General features: G+C 39.3%; 1 protein-coding gene across 1 annotated transcript in view; it reads right to left on the bottom strand.

The window, feature by feature from the left end:
- Positions 1-10,906, bottom strand: part of cd247.L (CD247 molecule L homeolog) — an 81,868-nt gene extending 70,962 nt beyond the window's left edge. Inside the window, 1 exon segment of the mRNA NM_001172233.1 lies at positions 10,669-10,906. Coding sequence (NP_001165704.1) covers positions 10,669-10,726 — 58 coding nt within the window. The 5' untranslated portion in view covers positions 10,727-10,906.
- Positions 10,907-23,678: the final 12,772 nt, after the last annotated feature.

Here is a 23,678-nt window from a genome sequence, read left to right as displayed (position 1 = left end):
CCCGGTGTATAATATTATTTTAATTTCCATTCTGCCTATTCTGTCCTTGTGTCCTAGAGAATAAAGGCACAATGTCATCTCTGTTATTTCTCATAATCAGGTTGATTATTATTATTATATAGTATATATATCACAGCTAATATAATATAATAATAGTATGGAGGTATGAGTATAAAAGATGGATGATGTGCCCCCTACTGTAAATGATAAGGATATTAGAAGTCACTGAGGGGTTGTTCTGTGACCATATAAAGGCACAAGGCTGCAGGCTGAGTTATACAGGGAACTCTGAGTATCACTCATGTATTATAAGGGATAATGTACCCCCTACTGTAAATGATAAGGATATTAGAAGTCACTGAGGGGTTGTTCTGTGACCATATAAAGGCACAAGGCTGCAGGCTGAGTTATACAGGGAACTCTGAGTATCACTCATGTATTATAAGGGATAATGTACCCCCTACTGTAAATGATAAGGATATTAGAAGTCATTGAGGGGTTGTTCTGTGACCATATAAAGACACAAGGCTGCAGGCTGAGTTATACAGGGAACTCTGAGTATCACTCATGTATTATAAGGGATAATGTACCCCCTACTGTAAATCATAAGGATATTAGAAGTCACTGAGGGGTTGTTCTGTGACCATATAAAGGCACAAGGCTGCAAGTTGAGTTATACAGGGAACTCTGAGTATCACTCATGTATTATAAGGGATAATGTACCCCCTACTGTAAATGATAAGGATATTAGAATTCACTGAGGGGTTGTTCTGTGACCATATAAAGGCACAAGGCTGAGTTATACAGGGAACTCTGAGTATCACTCATATATTATAAGGGATAATGTACCCCCGACTGTAAATTATAAGGATATTAGAAGTCAGTGGAGGAGTTTTGGTAACATGTCTAAGACCAGTATCATAATAATTCACAGCATTGCCCAGGACCCACTTTTTTTTTATTCCCTGCTCTACATTCTGTTCAATTTGTCATGGTGACAGTATAATGGTCCTTGGGAAAGTACATCGACTCTCTACTCAGTCCAAAGACACTGGCACAAAGCCAAACCAAAAAGCTCTAAGGAACACCGTTCCCTTGATTCAATTTAAAGTCCCCATGCATTTACGGCAATATTTTAATCTATATTTTGGCCTTAGTGATAAATCCAGACATAATATCAGGCCACATTTCCTGGAGGTAAATATAAAAACTAAATTTCCGGCCACCAATCTGTCTGATGAGTTATACAGGAGGACCTGTCCGAACTTCTGTCCCTACAACGGCTCACGGCAATGAACACTGGGAGCCCCCGGAGATTTACTGGCATTTTATAGCCCAGAATAAATAACTGTGTGTGAGTTTCAAGCATGTGGGCACCGCAAGGAGAAAAATACTTTCCAGAATTCCTTTAGCAGCTAATGCAGGAGGAATCTCTATATTGAACATTTTCAGACATTTTTATACTAATATTATTATCCCATATATAGTGCTGACCTATTGTAAGTCACTTTACAGAGAGTATGCGTCAATCCCATCAGTCCCTGCCCCAGTGAGCTTGCAATCGAGGGTCTCTATCACATTCCCATCAGTCCCTGCCCAGCGAGCTTGCAATCTAAGGTCCCTGTCACATTTCTATCAGTCCCTGCCCCAGTGAGCTTGCAATCGAGTGTCCCTATCACATTCCCATCAGTCCCTGCCTAGTGAGCTTGCAATCTAAGGTCCCTATCACAGTCCCATCAGTCCCTGCCCCAGTGAGCTTACAATCTAAGGTCCTTATCACAGCCCCATCAGTCCCTACCCTAGTGAGCTTACAATCTAATGTCCTTATCACAGTCGCATCAGTCCCTGCCCCCGTGAGTTTACAATCTAAGGTCCTTATCACAGCCCCATCAGTCCCTACCCTAGTGAGTTTACAATCTAATTTCCTTATCACAGTCGCATCAGTCTTTGCCCAAGTGAGCTTACAATCTAAGATCACATTCACACACACTCATTTAGTGAGCAATTAACCAAATTAATTGTCACAAAATGAAGAAACAATAGAAAGCACATTTAGTAGTGTAATGCTGTTCATGAGACAGTGAATTATAATTCCCGAGAGTAATTTTTTAAGGATCTGTTTGATGCTGAAGCCTCGGCTTTTATTACACCCACGTGTTATTAATCAAAAAAGCAGAAATTTTCATGTAGCAAAAATGTAACTTTAATCTCATGTTGTGTCCAGCTGCCTTCAGATATACGGGTTCTTTATCTAGGGCAGTGGTTACAAACTTTTTCAGTTCAAGCTCCACTTGCAGGTCCAACCTTTGGCCAAAGCCCTTAAGCTCATGCAATGAGTACAAATATAGGAAAATATGTGTCAGTTATTTAGTTATAGTTCTAAGAATATCTGAGAGCAAATATATATTCACCACAAATCTAACATGCTGGGTTTTCAGGTGTATCGAGGAGATCCTTCCTGTTACTGCTTCAAGCCATTCTAAGCAGCAGCCTAAGAGTTTGGGAACCACTAATCTAGACTTACATTCTGCGGGACAATCTGTCAATCCTTGAACACGGACCTACTGGTCCTACAACCAGGGACGGACTGGGCTGGCGGGACCCCGAGAAAAGACCCGGTGGGACCCGCAGGCCCAGAACCAAACTCTGCCGGCGCTCCCCCAGGCCTCTGAACTCCATATTGCTGATCACCAGGTGGGAAGGGCCTCTGTAGGGAGATGTGGTTTTTCCCGACCCACACCTGCCCAATATCCGACCTCCCACCACCCGCGCCCGCCCGAGCCCGACTTCTGGGTTCCTTTTAATAAAATTGGAACCCGTAAGTTGGAAGCCAGCAGTGTAAGCCACCAGCAAATGGAGGTGCCCGAACCTAGCCAATCTGCAGGTCACGCGGGTATTGGGCCGGCCCGCACATCACTAGTGGGAGCGTGTGGGGACCCCTGGGGCGGCAGCCTTGGTGGGCCGTGCGCTAACCAGTCCGACCCTGTCTACAACAGTTACGCCCACTTCTGAATCATGAAGCTGCCATTCTACACCCCTGCTCCGCCCCGTTGCTCCATACCTTTTATATTACCTTGTGATTGCCATGGGAAATGGGCCTGGGTCAGAAGCCAACCATGAAGCCAAGGCCACCGCCAGCCCAGTTTGACCCTGGTTACATGGTGACTAATGTCAGGTCAATGGTACACAAACAATCATGGGACATTTTTTCACTGTGTTTTATGTTCTGCTAAAAAGCCTTAAGCCCCCCTTGCTAGCAATGCATTCAATCATTGTATGTGGTGTGGGTGTTATCCAGCTGAATAGCCATAGGCCTACTGATACAGGCCATTTTACATTGGTGCATGGAACCCTTAGGGGCCCATTTACTAAGGGTCGAAGTGAATTAGAAGTGAATTTTCGAATTCAAAAACGTCGAATTCCGAAGTAATTTTTGGGTACTTCGACCATCGAATAGGCCAAAATTAGATTTGAACTGAAAAAACTTCGAAAATCGAAGTACTGTATCTTTAAAAAACGTTGAATTCGACACTTCGCCACCTTAAACCTGCCGAATTGCTATTTCAGCCTATGGGGACCTCCTAGAACCTATAGCCAATATTTAGGTAAGTTTTTAGAAGTCAAATTTTTTTTTAGCACTTTGAAATTCGACCCTTAGTAAATGTGCCCCTTAATCTCATATTGCGAATTCCATATCATCCCTCAAACCTGCTCTTTCCAATTCCCCCAAAGCATTACAATTACACACAAGGTGGTATCATGGTGGTTTTTGGAGACAAGATTGGCAAGTACATTTAGAACATATTAGATATACCAATTTGGATTTCTTTTGGTTGGACCGGTCAGAATCCAGGACTTAGTTAAGGAATATGCCAAAGCCTACAATTTCTATACAAGATTTGTATTTTGGAAATGCAAAGCTTATGGGGAAACGGGAAAAACAAATTTGGGCATTGTTAATGCAATTGGTTCCCTTTTAATCAAAGCAACTGATTCAAAGAGTTTTCACAGTCCATACAAAGATGAATATGAAACGTGGAGTCTGGATTCAGTTGTGGGACACATTAATTCATTAATGAAATTACATTTTCGAGCATATTTATCGACGTTCAGATTAAAAAATTTGCTGCGCTTAAACCACTAAATTAGGATTATGCTTCTTAAAACTATAATGCACGACATTTATTAAGTTCTAAAAAATTTGAATGTAAAACTTCAGCATCTAAAAGCTGCCGAGTTCATGTGAAAGCCAATGGGAGCCGTCTACGGCAAATTTAAAGTGTTTTTTTCCAGTGCAAGTTTCAAACTTTTTGACACATTTCAAATGATAAAACATTTAGGGGGTTATTTATCAGGTTAAGAGTTTTTTATACCTTGAATGAAATCACAATTTGAATGGCTTCTTATTTAAGAAAAAACCTGAATGGAGGAAACTCGATTCTGCAAGTTCAAGATGGTGTATTTTCGGATTTGAGCTATTTCCAGGGTCGGGATATAATAAATCTCGAAATATCAGAGTTTTTTTTTTTAATCAGAAAATGTGAGTTTTGACCAAAACAATCACCTGGAAAACTTGAATTTTAATAATCAACTGGAACTTTAATAAATAAATAAATAAATGAAAGTTGTTTTTCATGATTTTATTCACTTGAATTTTTTTAAGTTCATATTTTTTTGAATAAATAAGCAAACATTGGTATTTTTCTAAAAGAAATTGCAGTTTATTCAAAGTAGAAAAAGCCTTCAACAAATTCGAATTTTGATAAATAGGCCCTCCAATGCATTTACCGGTAGTATCAGTTTAGACTATGGATCTGGCAGATTCCTGCCTCTGTAATAATGAATGGTTTAGACTGTAAGCTCATGTGTAGGACCTTCTAATCCTATTCTTACTCTGTAAATCCTTGTTTGTTAAATTTTTATATAATGATGATGGTTAAACTCTGGAGTGAACATTTCTGTAAATGTATTATTTATGAGCTAAAATCTATGGGAATTCAGTAATGTGAGAACATTGTTGCACTACTTATTAGTGTATAAATATGGTTTGTATGAAATGTATAGAAAAAGGATTATATAATAATTTGCCCAGACACATTATTGACAGCGAGATGCACGTGCAAAGGAAATGATTTGACAAACAAAACAAGATAAGAATCAGGAAGCCAATTTATAGTTTTATATCTGTAATAAGAAATTATTTCCTCTGAAGCTTCTCAAGCAGATTTACTATATGTTCTATGATGATGATCTGATTAGCAATGAATAGGCTTCTGATCTGTTATGGTGATAGGGGACACCCGTACATTTGCAGCAACAAATATTTCAATAGTATTTTTATATTTCTCTTGGGCTTAGCCGGATCATTCTGGATCAAACTAAAGAGAATCATTTTTTTAAAATATTCTACTGCTTCCCAATCTAGTGTTTTATCTTTTTTTTTTATAGGTAACATTATTTTAAACAATCTTTAAAATGTTATACTCCTGTACATAATCCTCTAGGGCACAGAGCCACTGGCAAATCACTCCATTGTACAGATTGCTTTGGCCGCATTGAACTGTTTTTTTTTATTATGAACCCTCTGTGATGATTATCTATTATGCTAAAGAATATAGATTATAATAGAGAAGATGCCCTTTTTTAATAGAATTTTGCAGTTGACAATTTTTTTTCATTACAAATGAATATGTAAGAAGGGGATGCGTTTTATACCACCGCTATTAGGTGAATGCTGGGCAGTTTACATATTACTCTTTGTCCCTATAATTCCAACCTAGCGTCCGGATGCTACGATCCAAATACAGCCCACCATGTAAATTTGTCCCAAAATCACATCAAAAGGTTAGAATGAGATTGGATGAATGGAAATCTTTGGATGATCACTATCGCAATTCATCTGAAATTAATTTCAGTTCTTTCATGAAACTATCGTATTTGCCATGTTCTGTGTAGGCCAAAGGGTTGCATGGATTTAGACTAATGGAGTGATAAGTGAAGGCTAATATATATTGTACTAAACTTGTAAAAGTCCTTTTTTTTTGTTAAATTATCTCTGGAGTGAATTTAATTTACGGAATGAATACTGAATATTATCAGTTTACTGAATATTGAGACAGGGAGTCCTCGAGTTACATACACCCAACTTACATAAAACTCACACAAATTGAGGCTATTACAGTGGTTTGCTTGGAATTTATAAGCATTTAGCTTTAATAAACCCCCAATCCCCTCTGGCATGTGTTGTCTACTGCAGAGAACAGAAAGGTAAAAAATAAATACTATGTTAAGACAAACATCTGTCTAAGTTGCATTTAATATATAAAAATATATGTATATGTTACATACAAATTCAACTTAAGAACAAACCTACAGACAGATCTTGTACATAACCCTAGGACTGCCTGTACTTGCTCATATTTCTTACTTTAATCCATGACTTAATACCTTGATGGCTGGTGGGTGACACTGGCACAGGCTCAAGCTCTGTATTTAATTTGCACAAAGACGTCGCTCCTTGGTGCCCCTTTGGTGCATCTACAGGACCCTTCAGATTAATATTCTCATCCCCAAGTCTGATTTATGGTAATGCTGGATTGCTGCTTTTGATGCAATAAATACTAAATATACTTTCACTTTATTCCAGGTCGGACCCGAAATATTTATCATCCGGTCTATTCCCAAACATACCGACCGAGCACAGGTCAAGTGGAACTGTTTATGGTAACTACATTTAAGTCAATTGGGAATCCCTTAGTGAGAATTACTTAGAAATCTAATATCCCTGGTTTTGTACTTGTATTATTATTGCTGGGCTTGGAGAAATGGTTGGGGGAGCTGAGAATGCTGGTGGCTCCGACATGTATGATGTATAGGTCAATGGGAACTTTCTCGCCCTAAGGATTTATTGATATTTATTTGACTGTGTGATTGCAGGGTGCTGTCTGTACAAACAAGCTCTGGGACCCCTAAATTGTCTACTGGATTCCCCAGCTTAGAAGCTTGTGGCAACAGATGAATATATATGCAAATGAGAGGACAACTGAGATCCACTCACAGACTAATAGAGACACGTAGGGGGATATTTGCCTGCTTTGTAGCCCCAGTTTTTTTGGTACCTCATAATAAAGGTTGGAAAGGCTAACCCTAATCTTATGCTATAATTTTATATTAAAGCCTTAGATGAAGAGGGTGGGAGTGACGTCCATTCCGCCCCTTTAATCATAACACATTTACTTGGCAGTGTTCTCATACACATTGGGGCTCATTTATCAACACTGGGCAAATTTGCCCATGGGCAGTTACCTATAGCAACCAATCAGTGATTAGCTTTTTGAAGCCAGCTGCAAGTAGAACAATCAATGCAGCAATTTGATTGGTTGCCATGGGTTACTGCCCATGGGCAAATTTGCCCAGTGTTGATTAATGACCCCCCAGTATCTCTTACTAATTTGTGATGTTGCACCACCCAAACACCGCTGGATAGTAAATAAATATCTCCAGAGCACTAAACTCCAGCAGAGCCAAAAGATTTTTTTTTTTTAAACCGGCGCCAGTTTATATCTTTGGGCCTCAGCAGAAGTCAATAATTCATCAAAGAATAAGACGTAGATGCATTTTCTACTAATGATACCACCGCACCTCAGTTATGGAAAATATTTTATACAAAAACAGTGTAAATACAGTATAACAAATTCCAATATGTTTTGACACCCACAGGGGGCAATTTGTCTGGACCACACGGTTAAACAAAAATACAGGCGTGTTTTTTTTTAAAATCTCTGTTCCTATAATGAAAACCCCCAGCAAGGGATCAAAACAGTGTTTTGAATGTTTGTGACTGTTTTTCTTGTTTAACGAGAGGCCTGGTATTGTTGTATTATTTGTGCTACTCGATCCTTTCAGAAGGTATCCCTCACCGTGCCACTAGATTTTTATCATTTAGGTGTGTCTTTCTATGCTTGAATTTCCGGCTGCATTTGACAACTTTTTCACCCTATAATTAATGCCGCCTTTAGCCGATAGTAGGGAAGAACCCAAGCAGAAAACTTCCAGAGCCAGGTCTCTCCCGTAGCTACTGCCCGGCACTTAGAGATCCTTGGAGACGGCACTCCCTTGTTCCAATCCTGAATAAAGTCTAATTTCCATTTTAAAGTGCTGTTAGAGTGCCGATACTTTTCTTTAGCAGGAAAGCTACACATGGGGCAGCCCTCCTGCTTCTGACCTCCTGGTCCCTGTCCCAGTGGAGATGGAACCAGCTAACACACCATTAAATAATTTTTTATGGACTGTAAGAGTAAATTAAATCACTCAGAGGACCCCCCTTCCATTGAATTTGCACATAATCAGTACTCCTTGGACACTAGGGGGGCATTAATGCACATGGAGCCCTGGAGACCTTTCGATCATCTTCTTCTCCAAACTGGTTAAATAAATATCTGCAGTCGTGTCTGCCACATGAACTGTCTATTCCTAACAGCTGCTATTTAATGTCAGCGTGTGAAATGTAAATGTGAACGACTTCGTATTACATCATACCGTAGAAATATATGACCAATGCCTGTAACAGACATCTTCAAGGAAACTTCTAAGTGATGGAAGTCTAGTCTAGTCTAGAACCCGGTAGAATAGCAATGACATTCGGCAGGCAGAACAGCAAAGTTGCTTGAATTTTTAGGTTTTTCCAGCTCAAAACAAGATGACACAAAGGGCCTGATACAAAGGGGGTTATTTACAAAAATCCGAATTTATCTCATATTTTATTTGAAAAAAACCATAACCAAACTCCCATGCTCGATTTGACCTTATTTATTAATAAAATAACCCAAAATAATCGGATCGCGGAAAAACTCACCAAAACCCTAAATCACTCTGACTTTTTAAGCATTTTTGTCCGAATAACCAGAAAAAGTCGGATTTTCGAGCTACACCCAGCGCAGACCACGACAATTAGCCACAAATTAAGATTGATGCCTCTCCCATTAACGTCGACAGGTCTGAGATGGCGGATTTTCGGATTTGGGCTTTTTGCAATATAATAAATCTCGAAAAATTCTAGTTTTTTTTCACTAAAAATCAGAAAAATCGAGGTTTACTAAATAACTAAGACTTTCATCATTATCCTACACCATTTCTGGGTCCGTTATGTATTTATCTCCATGCCTCGGCAAACATTGCCCCGATACTGTACATCTAATGGAACACCAGAGTTAAGAGGAAACCTATTTATTGTCATACTTCTATTAAATCACATTTACCCAAGAACAAATCCCAGCATTGCCAGCATAAAAGGTTGAAATGGATCATTTTAAATGGTCTCAGGCGGCACAGTATTAATAATATAACGTGTCTATTGGTACACAGTGATATAGTAAAATAGTAAGTAGTAAATTAGTAAGTTAAAATAGTAATAGTAAGTTAGGTTGAAAAAAAGACACACTTCAATCAAGTTCAAACTTTTAAGTCTGTATATAACTTGCCTAACTGCCAGTTGATCCAGAGGAAGGCAAAAAAAAACCCTTCTGAACCCTCTACAACGTGCCTCAGAAAGGAAAATTCCTTCCTGACTCCAAAATGGCAATGGGACCAGTCCATCTTCCTTATCCCTGTATTCCCTCACTTGCTAAACACCATCCAACCCCTTCTTGTACCTATCTAATGTATCAGCCTGTACCACTGATTCAGGGAGACAATTCCACATCTTCACAGCTCTCACTGTAACAAACCCCTTCCTAATATTTAGTTGACGACAACCTATATATTCCTTCTCATAAAGCCAAGGTTAGTACATTAGTGTCTGTGGAACCACCTAACTGGGCCTACATTGTAAACACTTCAACTTCAGCAGGCAAACAGTGAAAGACTGAGGACAATGCTAGAGGTCTATCACTAAAACGCTGCCGCTCATGTACCCTACCAGGCCACGCTAACCACATACAATATAAACACATGAGATTTCATTACATATAGTACGTCGTTTTAATGGGTCCTAACTTTACCATTTTGGGTTGTGCTAAGGACTTTTCCCCTGGAAACATTCAATGTCAATAATGCGTTCTTTCCTACAATTCACAAGTTCAACAACACCATGATGGAGGAATCAACAGAGACAATAAAGAGGGCCCAGTTGGGGGACACATACGTCGTCTTAACTAAGGCTTGGAAGAGGTGAGGATCCTCAATTTAACTGTGATTACCCATAACCTCCATAACCATGACATGTATTGTGGGAAAATATCTATTATAACGTATCGTATTTAAATTTGTGTTACATGCCCCATTTAAATTTAGAGGGATAACTCTATAGTTGCTGTCCCTATAATAGTCAGAAATTCTTACTGATGACGGTGGGTTGTCACACATGCCACCAGTTATCGAGGCTTTTAAATGACTTTAACCCAAGAATACAGTTACGGCATCCTGTTGACTGACTGGACTCTTTTACCAACGAAAACACAGCTAAAATATGACAGTTTAGCTAAAGTGTCTGTAGCAGTTGATCAGCCTCACATAGAGTTGAGTAAGGAGGATTTAATGGTCATATATACTAATGTTGACTCCAATGTAAGTCCTTTGGGGAAACTGCACTACGTTGAGAATTGAAGTCCAAACAGGAAGCTAATGGACCAATCACAGAGGCATTTTCCAATGGGTTTCCAATGACCTTACCTGTAGATAAGACTTGGGCCTGCAGGAATGTGGAGAAGGCAATCCATCTGGACTTCATGGTGGGCCTGGATGAGGCAAGAACCCGGCGCTCTGTCCCAATGTTCCTGTTCTACTGAGGAGCCTCTCACTTTCCTTCCCTCTCAGATCTGCTGCTTCAGTGTACAGGAAACGACACATCTAGAGGAGCTTGTGTTTGTGTGACACACACTTACACACTCACACACACTCTGAATAAGAGACCACACTCTGAATCTATTCTCTGCCTCTTCTGTTTCATCTTTTTCCTTTCTCGTCTGCTTGTTTTTGATAAGAACTTCAGGGCTCACTCAGGGCCTGTAAAAGCCACAGAACATGTTTGTATGTAAATGTGTACACTCTTTCATCAGTTTGGTGCTTTCTACCAGGGGTATTTTATATATATATATATATATATATATATATATATAAGTCCAATATATATATCTTAAAGGCCAATTAAAATTTAAAAAATGAAAGAATTCATACAACAAACAAGAAATGGAACCTATTGGTGTAAACAAACTGTCAGAACAAAAGAATCTTGAAGTCTTCCAAACCAGATCTCTGATAACTGTTTTGGTGGCATTCTAAATGTGGCCATAGTTGTAACAATTACAATCTTTCCTGAGACCATTGGTTGCAGGAATGATTGTTTGTTTGCAATATAGATGTGTCAGAACTGAATCATCGGGTAGCAATAACTACATGCATCAAATATACGAAACGTTGTTTTGTACGCTTAATATGAGTCTATGGCCACCTTCAGGGGTGAGGGCACAAATAAGCACTCACCCCAAATCTCCCCCTAACTGACCTTAAGGCTGGGCTCCCTTAGCTCATAACAAGGTTACAGATATATAGAAACATTGGGGTAACAGTCACCCTGCTATAGTTCCAGGGGTACCCAGGGCACAAATAAGCACTCACCCCAAATCTCCCCCTAACTGGCCTTCAGACTGGGCCCCTTAGCTCATAACAAGGTTACAGATATATAGAAACATTGGGGTAACAGTCACCCTGCTATAGTTCCAGGGGTACCCAGGGTACAAATAAACACTCACCCCAAATCTCCCCCTAACTGTCCTTCAGACTGGGCCCCCTTAGCTCATAACAAGGTTACAGATATATAGAAACATTGGGGTAACAGTCACCCTGCTATAGTTCCAGGGGAACCCAGGGTACAAATAAGCCCTCACCCCAAATCTCCCCCTAACTGACCTTCAGACTGGGCTCCCTTAGCTCATAACAAGGTTACAGATATATAGAAACATTGGGGTGTCACCCTGCTATAGTTCCAGGGGTACCCAGGGCACAAATAAGCACTCAACCAAAGGAAACAAATGGCATGCATTCACAGATCCCACCAACAGGCTTGTAAAAAGACTAAGAACTTTAATTTAGGCCACAAAGTAAATTAATATATAGCCTTACACGTTTCGGGCCTGTGGGCACTAATTCATTGGCTTTTTTCCTTTGGTAGGATACTTCCACCTTCAGCTGTAGGTCTGGGGCATGAGCACCCGGACCCCGCGTACTACTGGTGAGATTATAAACTTGTTGGCTTTACATTGAGATTCTTTTCTTCAAATACAAGTAAGCACTCACCCCAAATCTCCTTATAGGTGGCCTTCAGGCTGGGCCCCCTTATCTTACAATATCATACAGATTAAACGTTATACAGAATAAACTACATGAAATGTCAACCAGCATAGAGTACAGAAGTTGGTACCTACGTATAACTGGCTAATTTATATACAGTATATATAGTACAGGTGATAGCAGAGAATTATTGAATCCATCATACAGTATCGAGGATCATACTCTGCTCATTATCTCTAATTGGCTTTGCACCAGTTTATTTCTCTTGCTTTGTTGCAAGTTGGTCGATATCTAAGAAACTGATCATTTTCTTGTCTCTCTGCGGTTACTTTAATATCAGTGTGACCTATCATCTTTCTTGTTTCTTTCGAGTTATATTGATGTCAATGCGGCCGATCATTTTTCCTGGGGTTAGTTTGATCTGTCTGAGGTCAATCATTGTTCCTGTTTCGCTGAGGATAGTTTGATATAACGGTGCCCCTCGATACACAATCTGTTTGGTTATGTGACTATATAGAGCAGAAATCATATATTTTATTATAAAAACCAATCACATGATCCTCTAATCATACATTGGCGGTGCCCCTATTTTCTCTTTCACATAAATGAGTTTCCTTGGCTCGAGTAGTGTTATTCCATTCAATTTCAACACCTTTTCTCCTCTCTAAATGGTTTTTGTGGGATTAGAATGGAAGAAGATGGAACCCTATTGTGTGGGCCAGTAATGTGTGTCATTCCGCAGATGGAATTCCTTGATGTGGCTCATTCCAAGGGAAATGAAGAAGATTCAAGGCTCTGAGCCCACCATTGGCTTCCCAGGCATTACACACACGTTTCATATAGAGTGTTTCAGAAGACGGCAGATAAGTCCCATTCTCATGTGGGAATAATGTCGGATGACAGAAGGGGGCTGAGATATCTTTTTCAAATCCATAAAGGAAGGTATTTAACGTATGTGAAAATCAGACCGTTTTTCAAACAGGGAAATCATTTTCAGATCCCCCGTGTCACCCAGGCGCTGACCCTTTAGCTTCTCATCTGAATGCTCAGAAAGACTGAAAAGATTGTTTCATTATTAATCTGCAACTCCCAGCATCCACTGAACTTGTAAATCAGATGGAGTGTGCAGGTTGGGCGCAGGTGCAAATGAAGTAATTCCGTTTGGCAGATTTTTGCCTTTAAAATAGTTGCTGGAAAAACACCAGAATTTCCACTACCAGCGATGCAGCTAAAAGATACTGGGCCCCTTAGGATCCTACTAAACCTTGAGAATAAGATTTAATTTTTCTCTTTTGCTCCTACTTCCTGTCCCTATGTTTCTAATCTTCTCCTTTCCCTTCCTCAATTATGAGCTTAACGTCTCTTCCCACTTCCCTTGTGTTCTTTCATTCTCTTCCCACTTCCCTTGTGTTCTTTCATTCGCTTCCCACTTCCCTCGTGTTCTTTCATTCTCTTCCCACTTCCCTTGTGTTCTTTCATTCTCTTCCCACTTCCCTTGTGTTCTTTCATTCGCTTCCCACTTCCCTCCTGTTCTTTCATTCTCTTCTCACTTCCCTTGTGTTCTTTCATTCTCTTCCCACTTCCCTTGTGTTCTTTCATTCTCTTCCCACTTCCCTTGTGTTCTTTCATTCGCTTCCCACTTCCCTCCTGTTCTTTCATTCTCTTCTCACTTCCCTCCTGTTCTTTCATTCTCTTCCCACTTCCCTTGTGTTCTTTCATTCTCTTCCCACTTCCCTTGTGTTCTTTCATTCGCTTCCCACTTCCCTCGTGTTCTTTCATTCTCTTCCCACTTCCCTTGTGTTCTTTCATTCTCTTCCCACTTCCCTTGTGTTCTTTCATTCGCTTCCCACTTCCCTCCTGTTCTTTCATTCTCTTCTCACTTCCCTTGTGTTCTTTCATTCTCTTCCCACTTCCCTTGTGTTCTTTCATTCTCTTCCCACTTCCCTTGTGTTCTTTCATTCGCTTCCCACTTCCCTCCTGTTCTTTCATTCTCTTCTCACTTCCCTTGTGTTCTTTCATTCTCTTCTCACTTCCCTTGTGTTCTTTCATTCTCTTCCCACTTCCCTTGTGTTCTTTCATTCTCTTCCCACTTTCCTCGTGTTCTTTCATTCTCTTCTCACTTCCCTTGTGTTCTTTCATTCTCTTCTCACTTCCCTTGTGTTCTTTCATTCTCTTCCCACTTCCCTTGTGTTCTTTCATTCTCTTCTCACTTCCCTTGTGTTCTTTCATTCTCTTCCCACTTCCCGTGTGTTCTTTCATTCTCTTCCCACTTCCCTTGTGTTCTTTCATTCTCTTCCCACTTCCCTCGTGTTCTTTCATTCTCTTTCCACTTTTCTTGTGTTCATTCATTCTCTTCTCACTTCCCTTGTGTTCTTTCATTCTCTCCCCACTTCCCTTGTGTTCTTTCATTCTCTTCTCACTTCCCTTGTGTTCTTTCATTCTCTCCCCACTTCCCTTGTGTTCTTTCATTCTCTCCCCACTTCCCTTGTGTTCTTTCATTCTCTTCCCACTTCCCCCGTGTTCTTTCATTCTCTTCCCACTTCCCTTGTGTTCTTTCATTCTCTTCCCACTTCCCTCATGTTCTTTCATACTCTTCCCACTTCCCTTGTGTTCTTTCATTCACTTCCTACTTCCCTCGTGTTCTTTCATTCTCTTCCCACTTCCCTCGTGTTCTTTCATTCTCTCCCCACTTCCCTTGTGTTCTTTCATTCTCTTCCCACTTCCCCCGTGTTCTTTCATTCTCTTCCCACTTCCCTTGTGTTCTTTCATTCTCTTCCCACTTCCCTCATGTTCTTTCATACTCTTCCCACTTCCCTTGTGTTCTTTCATTCACTTCCTACTTCCCTCGTGTTCTTTCATTCTCTTCCCACTTCCCTCGTGTTCTTTCATTCTCTTCCCACTTTCCTTGTGTTCTTTCATTCTCTTCCCACTTCCCTTGTGTTCTTTCATTCTCTTCCCACTTCCCTCGTGTTCTTTCATTCTCTTCCCACTTCCCTCGTGTTCTTTCATTCTCTTCCCACTTCCCTCGTGTTCTTTCATTCTCTTCCCACTTCCCTTGTGTTCTTTCATTCTCTTCCCACTTCCCTCGTGTTCTTTCATTCTCTTCCCACTTTCCTTGTGTTCTTTCATTCTCTTCCCACTTCCCTCGTGTTCTTTCATTCTCTTCCCACTTCCCTCGTGTTCTTTCATTCTCTTCCCACTTCCCTCGTGTTCTTTCATTCTCTTCCCACTTTCCTTGTGTTCTTTCATTCTCTTCCCACTTCCCTCGTGTTCTTTCATTCTTTCCCACTTCCCTCGTGTTCTTTCATTCTCTTCCCACTTCCCTCGTGTTCTTTCATTCTCTTCCCACTTCCCTCGTGTTCTTTCATTCTCTTCCCACTTCCCTCGTGTTCTTTCATTCTCTTCCCACTTTCCTTGTGTTCTTTCATTCTCTTCCCACTTCCCTTGTGTTCTTTCATTCTCTTCCCACTTCCCTCGTGTTCTTTCATTCTCTTCCCACTTCCCTCGTGTTCTTTCATTCTCTTCCCACTTCCCTCGTGTTCTTTCATTCTCTTCCCACTTCCCTTGTGTTCTTTCATTCTCTTCCCACTTCCCTCGTGTTCTTTCATTCTCTTCCCACTTTCCTTGTGTTCTTTCATTCTCTTCCCACTTCCCTCGTGTTCTTTCATTCTCTTCCCACTTCCCTCGTGTTCTTTCATTCTCTTCCCACTTCCCTCGTGTTCTTTCATTCTCTTCCCACTTTCCTTGTCTTCTTTCATTCTCTTCCCACTTCCCTCGTGTTCTTTCATTCTCTTCCCACTTCCCTCGTGTTCTTTCATTCTCTTCCCACTTCCCTCGTGTTCTTTCATTCTCTTCCCACTTTCCTCGTGTTCTTTCATTCTCTTCCCACTTCCCTCGTGTTCTTTCATTTTCTTCCCACTTACCTTGTGTTCTTTCATTCTCTTCCCGCTTCCCTTGTGTTCTTTCATTCTCTTCCCACTTCCCTTGTGTTCTTTCATTCTCTTCCCACTTCCCTTGTGTTCTTTCATTCTCTTCCCACTTCCCTTGTGTTTTTTCATTCTCTTCCCACTTCCCTTGTGTTCTTTCATTCTCTTCCCACTTCCCTCGTGTTCTCATTCTCTTTCCACTTAGGGAAGGGAGAAAGAGAACCTTGTGCTGTGCTTAACATTTTTTTACTTCCTGTATATGTGACAAAAAGCCACATGATTTAAAGATTTCAGCCTGGCAGAATAACAAACGAAATCCTGGATTTGGTGCATCTCTGGTTCTTTAATTTCCTTCCCTCTTCCCCTGTGTTCTTTCATTCCCTCCCCACGTGTTCTTTCATTTCCTTTCCACTTCCCTTGAGTTATTTAATTCACTTTCCACTTCCACTGTTCTTTTATTAGCTTACCTCTTCCCTTGTGTCCTTTATTCACTTATCTTGTGTTCTCTCATTCTCTTCCCACTTTCATTGTTTCTTTTATTCACTTCCCTTGTATTATCTCATTCTCTTCCCTCTTTCCTTGTGTTCTTTCGTCCCCTTTCCACTTCCATTCTGTTCTTTAATTCCCTTCTCATTTCCATTCTGTTCCTTCATTCTCTTCCCACTTCCCTTGTGGTATTTCATTCTCTTCCCACTTTCCCTGTGCTCTTTCATTCCCTTTCCCACTCCCCCTGAGTTCTATCATTCTTTTCCCTCTTCTATTGGTTTCTTTCATTCCCTTCCAATTACCCTTGTGTACTTCCATTTGATTTCCATTTTCCTTGAGTTATTTAATTGACTTTCCTTGTGTTCTTTCATTCTCTAAACACTTTCCTCTTTCAATTAACTCTCTTGCCTCCATTTTTGTGCTTCCCATCCTCGTGTCTTTGCTTTTATCTGCTGTCACCTTTGATTCTCTTCTTTCACCCCTTGGTCCTGCTTTCTTTTAGTCAGTTACACAGGGAGTGGACTCTGAAGCCTCATGCTGCCTGGGTTTCTGCTCAGCGATATGAGTATTACAGATATTTATTTACCCTGGCTTTACATGACAGCTCATTTGTCTCTCGGTTATTAAACTGGGGTGTCTCTGCTGCAGGAGGAAGTGTCAGTGAGATTGGATATCTTGTCAATCAGCAGCAGGTAATACTCATTAGAGTAACATTGCTGCAGCACATCCTAAAGGCAAATGGTGCCTGTTCACATGATGTAGAGACTTGAAGCTCTTGTTATGGGACCTGCACTCCCAGGAGCCTTTACTATAATAACAATGAAGCTCTTCAGTGAGTCCTCCTCTTGTACCTGCAGTTTCCTGGAGAAGAACAGCTTCCTATTGACCTGGATAAGTTTATATACATATATATATATATATATTACTGATCAGACCCCTCATTGTCTAATTATCTTTCAGAATATAAAATATAGACAGTACTGGGCACACAGATGAGCCCTGAATACCTAAATACCAAAAAGACTGTTGCTCTATGAGGCTACAATCGTATTGTTACTTTTTATTACTTGTCTTTCTATTCAGTCCCTCTCCCATTCATATTTCGGTCTTTCATTGAAAACAATAGGAAATATTGGACCCTAGCAACCAGATAGCTGTTGAAGTTCCAAACTGTTACTGCTGAACAATAATCAAAATAATTACAAATAAAATTAAGACAAATTGCAAATTATCTAAAAATATTCTACACTGTGCTTACATTTAATTTAAAGGTGAACTGGCATTAAATATGATTATATATGTATATTTACATGGGACATTTATCCTCTGGTATTAGAACAGGTTTTTAAACCAGAGGGAGGAGAACATACATTAATACAGAATACATTACAAGTACATTACAAATAATATGGCCAAAGGGAACAAACAAGGACTATAATTTGTATTTACTTGTATAATGAAATGTTATTATTCATGATGTAGGTGTTTACCAGGGTTGCAGTAGGGATTTGCCTTAAACTGTACACTGTATAAACTAATTGCATTGAACTCTAATGGGTTTTTTATTTTCAGCAAATTTATCATGTGACAGACGTGTTCTGTCTTTAAAGGATTGTGTTACATGTATGTAAGAGCTTGATAAAAGGAATATCCTGAATCATCGCCTGTTTCTTAAAGGAAACCTATACCTCTCTAACAATGTAGGTCTCTATAAAAAGATATTGCATAAAACAGCTCATATGTAAAACCCTGCTTCATGTAAATAAACTATTTTCATAATAATATACTTTTCCAGTAGTATGTGCCATTGGGTAATCATAAATAGAAAATTGCCATTTTAAAAAATAAGGGCCGTCCCCCTGGGATTGTAGGATTCACGGTGCACACAAACATCCCAAACAAACCATACATGTTAGGTCACATGAGCCAATTAACAGGCAGAGTTCTGTCTTTTGCTTCCTCACGTCTTCCTGTTACAGTTAGAGCTGCAGTATTTCTGGTCAGGTGATCTCTTCCTGTTACAGTTAGAGCTGCAGTATTTCTGGTCAGGTGATCTCTTCCTGTTACAGTTAGAGCTGCAGTATTTATTTTCAGGTGATCTCTTCCGATTACAGTTAGAGCTGCAATATTTCTTTTCAGGTGATCTCCTCCTGTTACAGTTAGAGCTGCAGTATTTCTGGTCAGGTGATCTCTTCCTGTTACAGTTAGAGCTGCAGTATTTCTGGTCAGGTGATCTCTTCCTGTTAAAGTTAGAGCTGCAGTATTTCTGGTCAGGTGATCTCTTCCTGTTAAAGTTAGAGCTGCAGGATTTCTTTTCAGGTGATCTCTTCCGATTACAGTTAAAGTTGCAATATTTCTTTTCAGGTGATCTCCTCCTGTTACAGTTAGAGCTGCAGTATTTCTGGTCAGGTGATCTCTGAGGCACCATCACGAAATGGTGGTTCAAGGCAAGAGATTTAAAAGGGCAAGATTTACTTAATTATGTATATACCGGTTTGATAAGATTCTTTAATATGCCACTTAATTTGTTGCTCAAGTATTCATTTGGGGGTATAGTTTTCCATTAATCGGGTGGTTCACCTTTAAGGTGACTTTTATAATGTTATAGAACAGCCAATTCTAAGCAACTTTTCAATTGGTTTTCATTATTCATTATTTATTTTTTATAGTTATTTGTCTTTTTCTTCTGACTCTTTCCAGCTTTCAAATGGAGGTCACTGACCCCATCTAAAAAACAAATGATCTGTAAGGCTATAAATGTATAGTTATTGTTACTTTGTATTACTGATTCTTCTATTCAGACCTCTCCTATTCTTATTCCAGTCTCTTATTCAAATCAATCCATGGTTGCTAAGGCAATTGGGACCCTAGTTACCAGGTTTGTTAAGATGCAAATTGAAGAGCTGCTGAATAAAAAGCTAAATAAGTCAAAAACCTTTGATAATAAAAAATGAAAACCAATTGCAAATTGTCTCAGCATATCACTCTCTACATCATACTAACAGTTAATTTAAAGGTGAACAACCACTTTAACTGAAAACATTTTTCTATCAGTGCTGCATTTTTACCATATATATATTTTTTTCCCCGTGTTAACCCTTTGTTATACAAAATATAAAAAGATCAATTTGCCCTTCTCCGTTAGTATTCACTTTTGGTAGAAAGGCATTGGATGAGAGTGTGATGTTTAGTGCGGAGGTTATAGGGAGGTTTCCTGTTACACAATTTACTGCCTCTCATTAACACTGACATGTGGCTTCTCTGAGGTTTCAGACTTTATAAGAATTAAGACACAGGCAGCTCACACGGCCGGTTGTGTTCTCAGAAATGCACCTTTACTTTCTGCTCACTCCACCAGCTATACTGAACCTTTGGTGTGAAGATGTGCCCACCCTCTGTATCCCCCTACTATCAGAATTATTTATTATAAGGAATGATATGCTTAGGGCTAACGACAGGGTGTTCTTTTTAAAAGGGTGGGTCACAGTAACTTCAACAAATGAAAGTGTTTTAAGGTCATACAAATATAATGCAGTGTTGCCCTGCACTGGTAAAACTGATGTGTTTGCTTCACAAATACTACTATAGTTTATATAAACAAGCTGCTGTGTAGCCATGGGGGCAGCCATTCAAGCACAGGATACACAGTAGATAACAGATAAGTACTACTATAGTTTATATAAACAAGCTGCTGTGTAGCCATGGGGGCAGCCATTCAAGCACAGGACACACAGTAGATAACGGATAAGTACTACTATAGTTTATATAAACAAGCTGCTGTATAGCCATGGGGGCAGCCATTCAAGCACAGGATACACAGTAAATAACAGATAAGTACTACTATAGTTTATATAAACAAGCTGCTGTGTAGCCATGGGGGCAGCCATTCAAGCACAGGATACACAGTAGATAACAGATAAGTACTACTATTGTTTATATAAACAAGCTGCTGTATAGCCATGGGGACAGCCATTCAAGCACAGGATACACAGTAGATAACAGATAAGTACTACTATAGTTTATATAAACAAGCTGCTGTGTAGCCATGGGGGCAGCCATTCAAGCACTGGATACACAGTAGATAACAGATAAGCACTACTATAGTTTATATAAACAAGCTGCTGTGTAGCCATGGGGGCAGCCATTCAAGCACTGGATACACAGTAGATAACAGATAAGTACTACTATAGTTTATATAAACAAGCTGCTGTGTAGCCATGGGGGCAGCCATTCAAGTGCAGGATACACAGTAGATAACAGATAAGTACTACTTTAGTTTATATAAACAAGCTGCTGTGTTATCCACTATTTAACCTGTGCCATATAGCAACTTCTTTATATAAACTATAGTAAAAGCAAATTGCCAGTTTAAATGCTAATTTACATACAGGCTTTACACATAATACAAAAATACTCAAACAAAGTGAATAATGCTTACAAAAAAATAAGGTAAAAAATAAAGAAGAAATAAAAAATAAAAAAGAACTATAATAATATATAAATAACTATAAAATTAAATCCAATTCACTTTTTTTATGTATTATTATAGTTCATTATATTGATTTTTTTATTTTTTTTATTTCTTCTTTATTTTTTTAACTAGTTTTTTTGCAGGTATTATTCACTTTGTTGGAGTATTTTTGTTTTCATTAAGTATGACTTTTTGTAACTTTTGTAGGAGTACGTTGTGATTTAATGTGTAAAGCCTGTATGTAAATTAGCATTTAAACTGGCAATTTGCCTTTACCGATTGGTTGAGACATGTGTTGCTTTTTTGATTGGTCACAACCCCTATATAAGCATTGTACAGGGGTGTGCCATTTAGCCTATGACTAAGTGCCCCAACAGGCACGAAAGGCCTTTTCCTAATACAGGTATGGGATCCGTTATCTGGAAACCCGTTATCCAGAAAGTTCAGAATTATGGAAAGGCCGTTTCTCATAGACTCCATTATAATCAAATAATCTAAATTTTTAAAAATGATTTCCTTTTTCTGTGTAATAATAAAACAGTCGCTTGTATTTGATCCCAACTAACATATAATTAATCCTTATTGGAGGCAAAACCAGCCTATTGGGTTTATTTAATGTTTACATGATTTTCTAGTAGACTTAAGGTGGGAAGATCCAAATTACGGAAAGACTTGTTATCCGGAAAGCCCCAGGTCCCGAGCATTCTGGATAACAGGTCCCATACCTGTATGTCCCAATAAATATTTTTTTTATTTGCTGTCTTACTTTTTGGAGGAACTCACATCATGGTTGTGTTACTATTTACATTTCCTTTAGTCTGGCAGTAAAGCTGTCTGACTATCTACATGTGTTTATAGGTGGTAGGGATGTATCGAACTGTTCTGCGGCGAACTTGTTCGCGCGAACATCGGCTGTTCGCGTCCGCCGCAAGTTCGCGAACGTCGCGCGACGTTCGCCAATAGGCGTTCGCGTCAAAATCGTTCGACCATTCGACCATTCGATCGCTAAAATCGAACGATTTTCGTTCGATTCGAACGAAAATCGTTCGATCGAACGATTAAAAATCCTACGATCGTTCGAATCGAACGATTTTCGGATGTTCGAAGTTCGCGAACAGTTCGCGAACTGTTCGCATTTTTTGCCGGTGTTCGCATACGGCGTTCGCGAACACATACTCGGCGGTTCGCTACATCCCTAATAGGTGGGTGCTGCCATACTGTATCCCTTAAAGGGCCATAAAATGTTTAATTTATGTTTCTAGGTAGTATATCATTCCAGCAGTAGCGACATACACCGCTTCTATACAATATACTCTGTATCTGAAAGTGAGACCTTCTCCTCTCACTGGCATCATTGGAACAAAATCCGACCAAAGCAAAGACCAAAGGCAAAACTGTGACACGCGGTGTTACTTCCTGTGTTTCAAAAACTGGGTCAGACAATGTGCTGATTTTACTCAAAGAAAAGAGTCTGTCGCACAAAGGAGAGAGTTAACCCCTTGCTGAGGGGGACCCTCAGGGATATCAATACTGTATAGGTGTATAGGCTCTTTTTCTGCTGTAAGAGAATGGAGATAATGTATATACAGATCTTACCCTTTGCATGCCATCCATATAGATATATACAGATATGGGATCCCTTATCCAGAAACCCATTATCCAGAAAGCTCAGAATTACAGGAAGCCCAAAACCGATAGACTCTACTTTATTCAAATTTTTAAAAATCATTTTCTTTTTCTCTGTAATAATAAAACAGTATATTGTACTTGATCCCAACTAAGATATAATTAATCCTTATTGGAAGCAAAACCAGCCTATTGGGTTTATTTCACGTTTATAGGATTTTCTGGTAGACTAAGGGGGTTATTTATTAACAAGCAATTTTTTCGCAAGGTCCGTTTTGACTCCGAAAACCAAAAAAGTTGCGGTATAAAAATACTCGAACCTGAAAAAAAATCTAAAACCTGAGAATTCATGTAAAAGTCAATGGCAGATGTCCCCTTAACCATCTGAAGATGTTTTAACCCTCACAAAATGTTCTGAGTTTTCAGGGTGTGACACTGGTTTTTCCGTAAAAACACGATTTTTAGTGGTTTGTAAAAATTTGTTTTTTTTCGCACTACATTTTCTAGTTTTTTCATTGATAAATAAGGGCAAATTGTGGATTCTAGTTTGGTCGGACTTTTTTTTTTTTTTTTTTTTTTTAAAAATCTGAAAAATTAGGATTTTGATAAATAACCTCCTTAATGTATGGAGCTCCAAATATATATATATATATATATATATATATATATATATATATAGCACCACAAATACATTGTAGGAAATTATCCAGGCCAAGAATAACACAATTCAGTTCTTTTCTTATATATAAATATGAATAAAATTAAAAAACATACAGAAAACACATTCAACAACTTAAAATTGATCCGGAATCATGTCTTTACAATCCATGTGCTCTTTCGCCATCTAGTGATGCCTTGCAGTACTGCAGCTTTGTTTGTATTTA

This window comes from Xenopus laevis, chromosome 2L (genome assembly GCF_017654675.1).
Source record: "Xenopus laevis strain J_2021 chromosome 2L, Xenopus_laevis_v10.1, whole genome shotgun sequence".
Lineage (NCBI taxonomy): Eukaryota > Metazoa > Chordata > Amphibia > Anura > Pipidae > Xenopus > Xenopus laevis.
Note: the sequence above shows the minus strand (reverse complement) of the source record. Positions and strands in the feature narration are given on the sequence as shown.